This window comes from Mustela erminea, chromosome 1, assembly GCF_009829155.1.
Source record: "Mustela erminea isolate mMusErm1 chromosome 1, mMusErm1.Pri, whole genome shotgun sequence".
In the NCBI taxonomy this organism is placed as follows: domain Eukaryota; kingdom Metazoa; phylum Chordata; class Mammalia; order Carnivora; family Mustelidae; genus Mustela; species Mustela erminea.
In genome coordinates, this window is record NC_045614.1 from 164601630 (window position 1) to 164616367 (window position 14738).

At 35.2% G+C, this 14738-nt stretch overlaps 1 protein-coding gene across 12 annotated transcripts in view; it reads right to left on the reverse strand.

The window, feature by feature from the left end:
• The window catches only part of DZIP3 (DAZ interacting zinc finger protein 3), a 109821-nt gene that overhangs the window by 43627 nt on the left and 51456 nt on the right, over positions 1 to 14738 (reverse strand). For all 12 annotated transcript variants that reach the window (XM_032349794.1, XM_032349770.1, XM_032349787.1 and 9 more), the window contains 3 exons: positions 13118 to 13210; positions 12293 to 12345; positions 1642 to 1718 (listed from right to left, as the gene is read on the reverse strand). In XM_032349794.1, the coding sequence (XP_032205685.1) occupies positions 1642 to 1718; positions 12293 to 12345; positions 13118 to 13210 (223 nt within the window). The remainder of the gene's footprint in view (positions 1 to 1641; positions 1719 to 12292; positions 12346 to 13117; positions 13211 to 14738) is intronic.

The following is a 14738-nucleotide window of genomic DNA, read 5'->3' on the forward strand; positions in this document are numbered from 1 at the left end:
TTTCCATGTGGTCTCTTGTATTACATCCTAAGCTCCTGTAGGACAGGGACTATTCCAAAAGAATGAAGTACAATACAGTGCTTTGCCATAGCCAGTGCTCAATAAGCATGCTGCTGTCTAGCTGTCAAAAAATCCCAACAAAAACAATATATTCCCAAGCAAAAGTAATCACAAATACTAAGAACACAGAAGCCTTTCAACCATCCAAGGTTTTGTTCAAGTAAGTGAGCTTTGGCAACCAAATGGCATAAAAAGTATTAAGCCTTTGAAAATTCTGAAGACTCTCAAGAATGGTAACTGCCAGTGTTTAATTATACTTTATTTAAGCAACTATGTTTTATCTTAATCAGCACTGTCCAGTAAAACTTTCTGTGATAAAAATGTCTTAAGATTTGGTCTACTAGCCACTGAACACCAGAAAAGCTGCTTTTTTGACAAAGGAACTGAAACTGAATTTTATTTAATTTTTATTAACTTAAATAGCCACATATGGATAGTGGCTACCATATTAGACAGTATAGAGCTTTATCAAAAAATATAAAGTGACAAAAAATATAAAGTGACTTAATGCCTTAATGCCTACTACTGGAAGTGTAGTCCACAGGCCAGCAGCGGCATCTGTAAGGGAGCCTCTTAGAAATTCAGAATCTTAGCATCCCTCCCACCACCACCCCCAACAGAGCTACTGAATTGGCACCTATGTTTTAACAAAATCACCAGATGATTTAAATATATATTAAAGTTTCAGACACGCTGACCTGATGATGATGTTCTTACCCTCTCAAAAAACAAATTAATGACTAAGTTTATTATTAAGATATTTCATCAATGAAATGGAATAAAACATGAGAATGAACTACTTTGTATTTTCCTAGTTTAACAGCACCTCCAAAGAAGGAGAGTAGACTGAGATGAATTAGAAAGTAATAAGAACTTGATATAAGATGGTATATTTTTATATAAGTATCCAAATATGTATTTATTATAAAATGCAGCTTTATTATTTTATCCTTCATGATTCTATGTTTTGAGAAATTTTAAAACTAATATTCTTGTTTGATGTACTTGACACGCTGTGGAGGCAAGCAAGGTTACAAAGCAAAAGGCCCAAGGAGCTTTCTCTCAGTGGCCAAATAAGACGCTAATTGGGATCAAGAACGTTCATTTCCCCCTAGCAAGAAGGACTGGCACCAAACTATTCTTCCATGGGAGTAGGAGCCCGAAAGTATCCAAGTGCTAAATGGCTGGCATTTCTTAGCATACTGCTGAACAGCTGGTACCTAAGTTTAGACTACTTGGCTTTGAGCCCAAAATTTTAGCTCTATTTAAAGGGAATGCAACAAGAAGAGATGTTGGTAGGTAACACCTGCTGGAGTCCAATCTTACTGGGTAGTGACAGTTTTATATACACTATACCTAACAAACTTCTCTACAGGATGCCAAGGTAATATTAAACCCACACACCTGCTGATTTCTGTCCATGAATTCCAGCCTATGCCAAGTGATGCTTACTTAGTGTAAACCCAAGCCCAGTGAATGACAAACATAAGCACATGGTTGTTAATGGCACGATACTGTACAGAACAAGTCAAAACTTTTAATACGGTTTTCAAGAGGAGGCATAGAAGAACAAAACAGTACCTTTTGTACTAAATTTTAAACTGATCTTCGGTCTTATATCAGTATCAGTAATTTTCAGAGACATTAACTTTTTATAACTGCAAGTAGAAAAAAATTAAGTTACAGTTAATAACAAAGTCAGTCAAGATTTCTGGCATCAGCATGGCTAAGTAAGTAAGCACTTTCTTTCCCTTCTTCTCCTGGAAAAACTTAAAAACAAAGGAGAAAAGGGAATGAACAAACAAAATGCACCAACCCCACATTGTCATTTTCATTGGAATTATGAGAAAAATAGATTTGCTAGATTTCACACCAAAAAAGAAAAAAAAATCATGTGACTAGCTTATTTGTAAAAAGGCTGTATGGCAGCAGAAACATTGCTAAAAAAACAGCAAATCTATAGCTCGGTTGGGACCCCTCTCCAACATAAGATCTTTCTACCAATCATTATTCCAAGGAAATTCAACTCATTCAATGACTAGTGATATAAAAAGAAAAAAAGAAGGCAGCAATGAAGAAACCAGCATAACAGCAATACAAATAACTAGAAAAAAAATGAGGTTAAAAGTAGCAAAATTTATTAAATAAATGAAACACTAAGTAAATGTTGCCATAAAACAGATGAGAAACTTGAGACTTGGCACTGAGATGAACTTTCCCACAGAAAACAAAACAAAAATGGTATAATACCACCACAGAATGTTTAATGAGGACAGAGATTTTGGTGGTATGCTGTTAACTACTTTATCTCCAGCACCATAACACTGCCAACCATCCACTATGCTGGAAACATTTTTAACTCTAACAGTATGAATTACTGGTGAAGATACTGAGTAAAAGGAATTTTGGTGGTGAGAGTGTCAATTGGTAAAACCACTGTAGCAAACAGTTCAGCAAAACCTACTAAAGTTGAAGAAAAGGACAGAGGGCCTAACCAGTTCTACTCCTAGGTATAAATTCTGGAAAACTTTCTGTACATATACATTTGGACACATGTCCAAGCATGTTCATCATAGCCCTATTTGCTACAGCTGGAATTCAGAAATAACCCATATATCTACCAGTGTAATTAAAGTAGTACAGACATACAATAAAATTATAGCAATAAAATGGAAAAACTATAAAAAGAATGCATCACACAAATAATGTATAGGTAAAAAACACAAGTGTTTAAATGTATATAAAGTTTAAAACAGAAAAAAATTAAATTATAAGTAACAATATATTATGGAATTTATATCTAGAAATAAAACATGACAACAATAGCACAAAAAATGGGAAGATATGGAAACATACGATAAGGTTCATACATGCTCTGTGATATAGTTTTTGAAAATGGACTTTGAAAAGTTAAAAATGAAAGCAAATTGGGGGAAATCAGAGGGGGAGATGAGCCATAAGAGACTGTGGACTCCAAGAAACAAACTGAGGGTTTTAGAGGGGAAGAAGGGTAGGAGGATGGGTGAACCTGGTGGTAGGTACTAAGGAGGGCACGTATTGCATGGAGCACTGGATGTTGCACATAAACAATGAATCTTGGAACACTGCATCAAAAACTAATGATGTATTTTATGGTGACTAACACAATTTAAAGAAAAGTTAAAAATGTGTATCATAGGTCTTAGATCACAAGAAGAAAGCAAGAAAAGGAAAATACCCAGGAAATAAAACAGATGGGGAAAACTGAAAACAACCAGGATGATGATAGATTTGAATCCAACCATATCAATAACTATATCAAATTTAAGAGTCTCATGCTCTACCGACTAAGCTAGCCGGGCACCGCTCAACTATAGCAAATTTATATGGAATATATATTCCAATTTAACAGACAGACATTGTCAAGTTGGATATAAAGAAGCAAGTCCTATGCTGTCTATAAAAACTCTTTAAATACAGATATATGTAGGTTAAGGTAAATATATGCAAACATATTAATCCAAAGAAGATATAAAATGACTGACAGGTACATGAAAAGGTGCTCAATATCATTAATCATCCAGAAAATGAAAATCAAAACTACAATGAGAGATCACCTCACACCTATTAAGAGTAGCTATTATTAACAACACAAAAGATAACGAGTGTTGGCCAGGTTATGGAGAAATAGGAATCCTTGTGCACTGTTGGTAGGAATGTAAATTGATACAGCTACTAGGGGAAACAGTATGGGGGGCCCTCAAAAATTAAAAACAGAATTGAGCCAGCAACCTCACTGTTGGGTATATATTATACACCCGAAGGAAATGAAATCTCTAGCTTGAAGAGATATTTATATCCCCATCTTCACTTTAGTATTACTTACAATAGCCAAGACATGAAAACAAACTGAATGTCTATCATGGATGAATGGATAAACAAAATATGATTTATACACACACCACACACACACACACACACACACACACACACACACAGAAGTACTATTCAGCTATTAAAAAAAAAAAGGAAATCCAGCCACTTGTGACCACATGGATGAATCTGGAGAGCATTATGTTCAGTGAAATAAGCCAGACAGATCAAATACTATATGATCTCACATATATGTGGGAGCTAAAAATCCCCTGAACTCACAAAAACAGAAAGTGGAATAATGGTTGCCAAGGATGAGGATGTGGGAAAAATGAGAAAGGGAGTCAAACAGTACAAACTGGGGATCCAATTCCAGTGTGCAGCACAGTTACCATAGTTAATAATACTGTTTGTATACTCGAAAGTTAAGAAAGTAGGTGCCTTTTTTTTTTTTTAAAGATTTTATTTCTTCATTTGCCAGAGAGAAAGAAAGAGAGAGCGCGCACAGGCAGGCAGAGTGGCAGCAGAGCGGAGAGGCAGGCTCCCCGCTGAGCAAGGAGCCTGATGGTGGGACTCGATCCCAGGATGCTGGGATCATGACCTGAGCCAAAGGCAGCCGCTTAACCAACTGAGCCACCCAGGCGTCCCCCATTTTTTTTTTAAAGATTTTATTGATTTGTTCTAGGGAGAGAGGGAGCATGCATGTGAACAGGGGAGAAGGAGAGAGAATCTCCAGCAGATTCCACAGAACCCAACATGGGCCTTGATTCCATGACCCCCAGATCACAACCCTCGCTGAAACCAAGAGTCTGATGCTCAACTAACTGGAGCCAGCCACGAGCCCCAGAAAGTCAATCTTAAAAGTTCTCATCACATACACACACACACACACAAAATGTTAATGCATCCATCACCTCACACAGTTAACTAACCTTACTGTGGTAATCATTTCACAATATATATGTGTATCAAATCAACACTTTGTACACCTTAAATTTACATAATGTTATATCTTTAAAAAGCTAGGAAAGGGGCACCTGGGTGGCTCAGTTGGTTAAACGTCTGATTCTTGATTTTGGCTCAGGTCATTATCTCAGGGTCCTGGAATCAAGTCCTGTGTGGGGCTTCACATTCAACAGGGCGTCTGTTTGAGATTCTGTCCCTCTTCCACTGCCTCTCTGCCCACCAACCATCCCATGTATGCTCTAATAAATAAATCTTAAACTTCTTTATTTTTAAGATTTCTTATAGGGAAAAAAAGCAGCAATATGTAAAAGATAAATAGATCATGAGCAATTGTTATTTATCCCAGGAAAGCAAGGTTGATAAAGCATTTCAAAATAAGTGCATGTACCATGTGTCTTGGTGATCCCAGCTTTGTAGTAAAGCTTGAAATCAGGCAATGTGATGCCCCCAGTTTTTTTTTCTTTTTCAACATTTTCTTAGCAATTCAGGGTCTTTTCTGGTTCCATAAAAGTATTCTTTGATCAAATAATCTTCGACAAAGCAGGAAAAAATATCCAGTGGAAAAAAGACAGTCTCTTCAATAAATGGTGCTGGGAAAATTGAACAGCTATGTACAGAAGAATGAAACTCGTCCATTCTCTTACACCATACACAAAGATAAACTCAAAATGGATAAAAGACCTTAACATGAGGCAGGAATCTGTCAAAATCCTAGAGGAGAACATAGGCAGTAACCTCTTCGACATAGGCCACAGCAACTTCTTTCAAGATATGTCTCCAAAGGCAAAGGAAACAAAAGTAAAAATGAACTTTTGGAACTTCATCAAGACTGAAAGCTTCTGTCCAGCAAAGGAAACAGTCAACAAAACAAAGGCAACCCACAGAATGGGAGAAGATATTCTCAAATGACACTATAGACAAAGGGCTGATATCCAAGACCTATAAAGAACTCCTCAAACTCAATACTCAAAAAACAGGTCAAAAAATGGGCAGAAGACATGAACAGTTACTTCTTCAAAGAAGACATACAAATGGCTCACAGACACATGAAAAAATCTTCATCAACATTAGCCATCAGGCAGATTCAAATCAAAACCACATGGAGATACCACCTTATACCAGTTAGAATGGCCAAAATTAATAGGACAAGAAACAACAAATGTTGGAGAGGATGTGGAGAAAGGGGAACCTTCTTATACTGTTGGTGGAAATGCAAGTTGGTGCAGCTGCTTTGGAAAATAGTGTGGAGATTCCTTAAGAAATTAAAAATAGAGCTACCCTATGACCCTACAATTGCATTACTGGGTATTTACCCCAAAATACTGGCTATTTACCTCAAAGATGTAGTGAAAAGAAGAGTCATCTGTACCCCAATGTTCATAGCAGCAATGGCCATAATCACCAAACTGTGTAAAAAGCCAAGATGCCCTTCAATAGATGAATGGATAAAGAAGATATGGTCACGGATTGCATAGAGCACTGGGTGTGGTGCAAAAATAATGAATACTATTATGCTGAAAATAAATTTAAAAAAAAAAGAAGATATGGTCCATATACACAATGGAGTATTATGCCTCTATCAGAAAGGATGTTGAAATATGTTGCAATACCCAACTTTTGTATCAACATGGACAGGTCTGGAGGAGATTATGCTGAGTGAAAAAAGTCAAGCAGTGAGAGTCAATTATCATATGGTTTCACTTACTTGTGGAGCATAAGGAATAACATGGAGGACATTACAAGAAGGAAAGGAAAAGTGAATTGGGGGGTAATTGGAGAGGGAGATGAAGCATGAGAGACTGTGGACTCTGAGAAACAAACTTAGGGTTTTGGGGGGAGGAGGGGAGATAGGTGAGCCTGGTGGTGGGTATTAAGGAGAGTACATATTGCGTGCAGCACTGGGTATGGTGCAAACAATGAATCCTGGAGCACACACACACACACAAGGAGATACACAGAAAAAAAAATAAGTATGTAATTCAGCATATTAACAAAAAAAAAGAAAGAATAAGAAAAAAAAAACAATGATCATCTCAATGCATGCAGAGAAGCATTAATTCAATACCAATTCACGATCAAAATTTTCAGAAAACTAGGAAAACAAAAGAGTTTCTTCAACTTAAAAAAAGGTCAACTATAATCTACAGCTAACAACATATTAAATGGAGAAAAGTGGTCTTCTCCCTAAGATCTAGAAAAGACAATGAGGTCTGCTCTCACCATCTATATTTAACATTGTACCAGAGGACTTAACCAGTGCAGTAAGTAAAGAAAAATAAACACAAAGCATATAAACTGGAAAAAAGAAATAAAGTTGTCCTTAGCTACAGATGATATGATAATCCATAGAAAACCTCAAAGAATCTACAAAATGATATTAGAATCACTAAATACCAAATCACAGGACACATGTTCAGTATATACAACTCTATATAATAACTAAAAATTAAAATTTAGGGTGCCTGGGTGACTCAGAGGGTTAAAGCCTCTGCCTTTGGCTCAGGTCATGATCCCAGGGTCCTGGGATCGAGCCCCACATCGGGCTCTCTGCTCAGCGGGAAGCCTGCTTCCTCCTCTCTCTCTCTCTGCCTGCCTCTCTGCCTACTTGTGATCTCTGTCTGTCAAATAAAATAAATAAATAAATAAATAAATAAATAAATATTAAAATTTAAAAAATATCACTTGCAACAGCATAAAAAAACAAATACATGGGAACAATCTGACAAAATATTTACAGGACTGTACACAGAAAGCTATATAACATTCCTGTGAGACATCAAAGAAGATACAATTAAATGAAATTATAACTCATGTTCATGGATGGGAAGCCTCAATATTGTTAAGATGCAAATCATTCCTAAATTGACCTACAGATTCAACATAATCTCAATCAAAATCCCAGCAAAAAGGTTGGAAAATTTTATAAGGTATTTCTTAGATTTATTATAAAACAGCAAAAGATCTAGAACAGAAAAAAAAATGGTTTTGAGAAACAAGACCAAGTTGAACTCACACCACCTAATTTCATAAGATAACACAAAGCCATAGTAACAAAGTATGTTATTGGCAAATGGACAGATAAACAAATGAATGGAACACAAAAATGAGTGCAGACGGATAATATACATAATCTATAGATTACATATATATATATATATATATATAAATGTGACAGAATGAACCTTGACCCTTATGTCACACCATCTGCAAAACTTAACTTGAAAATGGATAATAAATCTGTAAAAGCTAAAAACTTAAAACTTAGAAAAAATACAGAAGAAAATCTTTTGATTTGTGGGTGGAAAAATTTTTCTTAAAACACAGAAAGCATTAAGCATAAAAGAAACATAAGACTTTACTGAAATTATTAATTTGTGCTTTTTGGAAGATACCTCTTAGAAAATAAAAAGACATGCCATGGACTGGGATAAAATATTTTTAAAATACATTTTAGATAAAGAACTTTTGTCTGGAATATATAAAGAAATCTTACAGCTCAAAATAAAACAAACAATCCAATGAAAAAAATTGGCAAAAAATTAGAATAGATAATTCATCAAAGAAAATATATGGGTGGCAAACAAACACATGAAAAGATATTCAATTTCATTAGTCATTAGGCAAATGCAAATTAAGACCACAATAATATACTATTACACACCTGCAGAGAAACTAGAACTCTCCTATATTGCTGGTGAGAATGATAAAATGTACAGCTGCTTTGAAAACCATTCGGCTTAGTTTCTTTAACCTTAAACATATACCATATGACTCAGTGCTCCTGCTCCTAGGAATTTGCACAAAAGAAATGAAAGCATATGTCTATATGATTTCATATATGTGAGTATTTATAGTGGCTTTATTCACAATAGCCCAGACCAGAGACAACTCAAATATTATCAGCTGTTGAATGCATAAATAAGTTGTGGTACATCTATACAATGGAAGACTACTCAGCAATAGACAAAAATAAACTATAGTGATACATGCAATAACATGGATGAATCTCAAAAGCATTATGCTAAGTGAAAAAGTTCAAATGCAAAATGTTTTCCTACTAAAGGACTATCAGTAAAAAGCGTATTATCAGAACAGACAGCATACAAATGGTTACCCAGGTTTAGAGGTTGGGAGAAGGGAATGACTGAAAAAGAGATTTGGGGGAAACTTTTTGGGAAGATAAAAATAGTCTGTATCTTGACCATGGTAGTGGTTATCCAACTGTATACAAAGAAACTCATTTACATGTTTATTTCTAAAGAGTTAATTTTACTGTATATAAACTGTAGCTTGAAAAATCTGACCTATAAAAAGAACTTCAGTGTTTAGGGCCCCTGGGTGGCTCAGTTGGTTAGTAACAGGTTAAGCAACTGCCTTCAGCTCAGGTTATGATCCCGGAGTCCCGGGATAGAGTCCCGCATCAGGCTCCCAGCTCTGTGGGAGTCTGCTTCTCCTTCTGACCTTCTCCCATCTCATGTTCTCTCTCTCTCTCTCTCAAATAAATAAATAAAATCTTAAAAAAAAAAAAAAGAACTTCAGTCCTTAGAAATGCACTTATAGATGACATTTTTATAAAAAAGACCAAGAAAGGGATGACTGTGATGGTCAGGATAACAGTTACCTAGAGAGAAGGTGAGGAGTTGAGGAACGGGGAACAGCCACAGGGAGTGCTTCTGGAGTGGTGGCAAAAACCTACTAACTTGGGTGGGGACACAAGAGTGTTTGCTGTATAATAACTATTAAACATTGCATTTATATTTAGTGAGCTTTTCCTCAAATATATTTTAATAACAATAAAGCATCTTAGAGTTAAAAAAAAAATAGCCATCCTATTATTCATGCATAAAACCCCATGAAGTAGCTCCTCCAATTTGGCAACTGAGATCTAGTTACCAGAGGATTGTCCCACAGTAAACAACTTAAAACCTGGGAAAATTACAAAAAGCAGCTCCCTGAGGCACTGAGAGTAGAAAGAAAAGACCAACTTTGCTGAGAGGGTACATGCTCAGAGGAGAGGAGGAGAGAACTGGATGAAATGTCAGTAGTTCACCTAGCTTAGAGCTTTTAACCTGGAGCTAGGTATAGTCTGGTGGAAAACAAGTCTCCCAGACTACAGGGACCAGAAAATTGAAGCCAGGGAACTATGGCTACTTAAGAGAGTGGGGGGAATCCCAAAAGGGAAAGAGTCAGAGAAGAAATCTCCAATAGTTTCTAGTCAGACCTCTGACTGCTGAATTATCTATGGATGGAACAGACTCAAAGCAGCTCAGATGAAGGTAAAGATCTCAACTGAGACTAGAACCACTGCCCACCCCCAAAAGAGTTCACAGTTCATATCCAAGTTAATTGACTGTCAAAACAAAAGTAACACACCCATTGCAGAATAATGGAATGCAGAACCTCTACATCTGTCATGTATTTATTGGGTGCCAGCTATATGTCAGGCACCCACATGGCATTATGCTATGTACTAGGAATATAATAGTAAGCAAGATAAAGTGCTTGCCTTCAAGGAGGATATAGTCAGATGGAGAAGACAACCAAGAAAGTACAATAAAACTTAGTATAGCTGACCTTTGAACTGAACATGGGTTTGAACTTATACATGGATTTTTTTTTTGTAAACTCAGTATAGCACTATAAATACATGTTCTCTTTCTTATGATTTTCTTAGTAACATTTTTTTCTCTAGCTTACTTTAATAATATAGTATATAATATATATACAAAATATGCGTAATTAGCTGTTTATGCCATCAGTAACACTTCCAGTCAACAATAGGCTATTAGTAGCCTGTTGGGTTTGGGGGAGTCAAAAATTACATGCAAATTTTTAACTGTGGGGGGCAGGCAGGGTCAGCACCCCTAGCCCCCATGCTGTTCCATGGTCAATGGTAAATTTTTTTTCCTTCTTTTTTTTCAAAGATTTTATTTATATATTTGACAGACAGAGATCACAAATAAGCAGAGAGGCAGGCAGAGAGAGGAAGGGAAGTAGGCTCCCTGCTGAGCAGAGAGCCCAATGCAGGGCTAGATCCCAGGACCTGGGGTCATGATCTGAGCCGAAGGCAGAGGCTTAATCCACTGAGCCACCCAGGTGCCCCAATGGTAAATTTTTTGATAGAAGTAAAGGGAACACGTGATTAAAAAACAAAACAAAACAAAAAACTAATCTAATGAAAGTTAAGGGTTTCCAAAAATTTTAATTGGCAAAGCCGAAGGAACAGAATATCCAAGCAAGGCCTGGATGTCAAATAGATGGCATACCTAAGGAGTAAAAGAAGCCCAGTATAGTTGGTGCACATATAGTAAGAAAAGAATAATGAGAAATGACTCTAGTGAGTACAGCAGTGACAAAGGTGTCTGAAGAGCCAACCTAAGAAACTGAACTAAATTAAAAAAAAAAAAAAAAAAGAGCAATGAGAAGCTTCTGAAAAGATTTTTAAATGAAGTGATATAGTTCAATTTTCATTTCTGAGAAGTGTTCTTGATGTCTATGTGAAGAACAGAAGTGAAGAAAGGTAAGGCTAGGGACAAAAAGGCCAGTTTAGAAGCTGTTTCAGAATTCCAAGTAAGAAATAATAACTTCATTTAGTTTAATGCAAATGTTGGAGCAGAAGTAAGGGAGGCATTTACAGTATTTTTAAGAAGCTGAATTGACTAGACTTAAAAAAACTTACAGAGCAGTGTTGGGAAGAAAGACTGCAAGTCCATTTGTGGGAATGTTGAACAATGGATATTTTTGGAAAGCAAAAGTGGAGCTATTTAGTATGCCAGTAGATAGATCTAGGTTTTAGGAATGGAACCTGTGCTAGAGAGAAAGACTTTTCATTAGCACATGGAGGAAAACTGATGTCTTAGATATCAATGCCATATTTCTGGTAGACTGAAGAATAGTTGAAATTTATACTTGCAGTAGAAGCAAAAAGAATCAATGAATTAGGAGAACATTTTATATGAAATCTCTAATTTCAATAGCAATAATGCTCTTTACCTCTTTTGAGTTCCCGGCTTATACTGTATCTTCCTCTGCAATATAATTTTCTCATCCAAGAAATTGGAGAATTCTAATTGTCAGACAAGCTTGGATGAGTTTTGAAAGAAAGTTAGGAGAAAGTTTTCATACCAAAACAACCTAATTTAAATAGCTTTAAGAAAAACATTTTGTTTTTAGGAAAGGATTATGTTCATACTTAAGGGAAAAGTATCCATATAATTTATTCTTTACTTTAGAATTTAAAAGTCTACAAAGTGGGGAACGAGTGGGAAATAAATGTCAACCAAATACAATATTTCATACAACTAATACTACTTTAAACTTCATGGAGCTCCAAAAAGTGAACAGAAACAGAAAAAAGCAGCAAGTGAAAAATATATACATGCTCAGGAAAAAGAATATTTTATTTCAAGCTTACCTTGCTCCTAAATTTTCAATGGTTATATATTCATCCTTTCTCACAACTTCAAACTGCAAGTGATAGAAAAAAAATAGCCCTAAAGTAGTTCAATTTTCAAAATTCTTTAATGTTACTTCTTAGCCTTAATATTTGAAAAAAGATAATGAGAATGAAACTATAGAGACTTTAAAACAAGTAAAACAGAAGTAACAAGGTGAGCCATAAGCAATCCTAATCAAACAAAAAACTAGAGTTGATCTTAAAAAGCAATTCTACTATATATCAGTATAGGACTTAAATGCTGAATCTGAAACACAAAAATACACATATGTAGTGAAAAAAACAATACATATTTCTAATTTTAGTCTATTTACATACATACTGAGAATTAAAGATAATTCATTGAATAGAAAAAATTAAGTGGATACCATCTGAGTATATAACACGTATAGTATGTTGACGTTCTATAGATAAATTCATGGGAAGATGCTCCCAGACTCTAATAAGTTTAGAAAGTCTAAAATTATTTTTAAGCTTTGATGGAACAAAATTAGATTATCATTCTTGGTTTAGGACAGACTTTCTTCATTGGTACAGCCATTGCCAGCTTTGTCTCTCTGCCTCCCTCCCCCTCTGTGTCTTTATTTTCAATTTTTTTTTATTCTTAAAGACCACATAAATAGTACTTTGGAGAAATCAAATAGGAAGGTCAGAGAGCTTAGTCATCATCAAAGAGAAAAAAAATGTCTAGAATGCCATTATTATGATTCTCAAATCTGTTTGAAGTAAAAAATGCCATTCCAGTGAAAGCAAGAAAAAAATAAGAAAAAGATAGATACTCACCAAAATTTTAACAATTCCAGGTACATCACATTGTAGCATCCTTACCATGTCACCTGTACATCCTTCCTTCAAACATTTTTTCCCACTAAAGGCCTAAAATTATCAATAGAAAAAACAAATCGCTAATAGAAAAAATATATAAACAATAGAAAAAAATCATTAATCTGCAAATCTGATTAAAGTTAAAAGCTGATGTTGCTAGATGGTAAAACAAAAGATGAGAATAAACATTTGAGAGTTAGCTGTTCAAAGATAGTCCATTTCTAAGATGTGGTATACATATACAATGGAATACTATGCAGCCATCAAAAGAAATGGAATCTTGCCATTTGCAATGATGTGGTTGGAACTAGAGGGCATTATGCTGAGTGAAATAAGTCAATCAGAGAAAGATAATTATTATATGCTCTCCCTGATATGAGGAATTTGAGAGATATTGTGGGGGTTTTGGGGGGTAGGGAAGAAAAAAATGAAACAAGATGGCATTGGGAGGGAGACAAACCATAAGAGACTCTTAATCTCACAAAACAAACTGAGGGTTGCTGGGGGGAGGGGAGTAGGGAGTAGGGTTATGGACATTGGGAAGGGTATGTGCTATGGTGAGTGCTGTGAAGTGTGTAAGCCTGACGATTCACAGACCTGTACCCCTGGGGCTAATAATACACTATATGTTAATAAAAAATAAAAAACAAAAGTAAAAAAGTAGTCCATTTCATGTATCAATGGATTTCCTATTTAAAATGCATGATCACACTTTTCTCTCTCATCATTTCTACTTCAAAGTCTTCAAGTACCAAAAACAGCCTAAAATGTGCTCACCATCCCTAGGTAAAGCAACGTCAAGTGAAATGTACTAATTAAGCAAATGTAAAATACTGAATTCTATCAGATATATGAGGGTTCTGGGGAAAAGAACAAAAATGTTGATTCCTTTCTCTGGCTCTAAACTTGCTATTTCCCCTGGTTAAGTTACTCAGTTTTCTTGTACTTCTTTTTCTGAGGTTGAACTATACTGATCGCCCTAACAATCAAAGAAAGTGAAAAGTATTCACATGTTGCTTAAAAAAATGAGTAAGACTTCACACAATGATTTTTAGTGTATAATGCAAGTTCATGTTTTATCTATTAATCTTCACAATGATCTTAAGAAGTAGGTATTACTATTCTCACTTTATGGTTTAGAAAACTGAGTTTCTGAATGGTTAAATCACCAAGCTAATGTAAAAAAAAAACAAAACAAAACAGTAAGTGGTTCAATCTGGACTTGAACCCAGATCACCCAACTCTATATACAGTGTTCTTTGTACTATGCCACAATTGCTTTCTAACGGTTTTCTGTTGTATGCACAATATAAACACTTTAGAACCAAACAGTATAAATCCAACATATGGCCATTAGCTCACTAAAAAGTAATCAATATAGAATCGGGCTTTGGTATTTAATTTAGTTATACTACTTTAGGTAAATATAAATAATTACAAATATATGATTGAAGACTATAACATTTATTATTTTTCTCTATCCCTTAAAATAGAAACTATCCTTAAAATTATATGTGTCCTTTTACTTTTTTTGTGTGTAGCAAGTATATTCTTTGATTCTATGTCCTTTATGTGAATA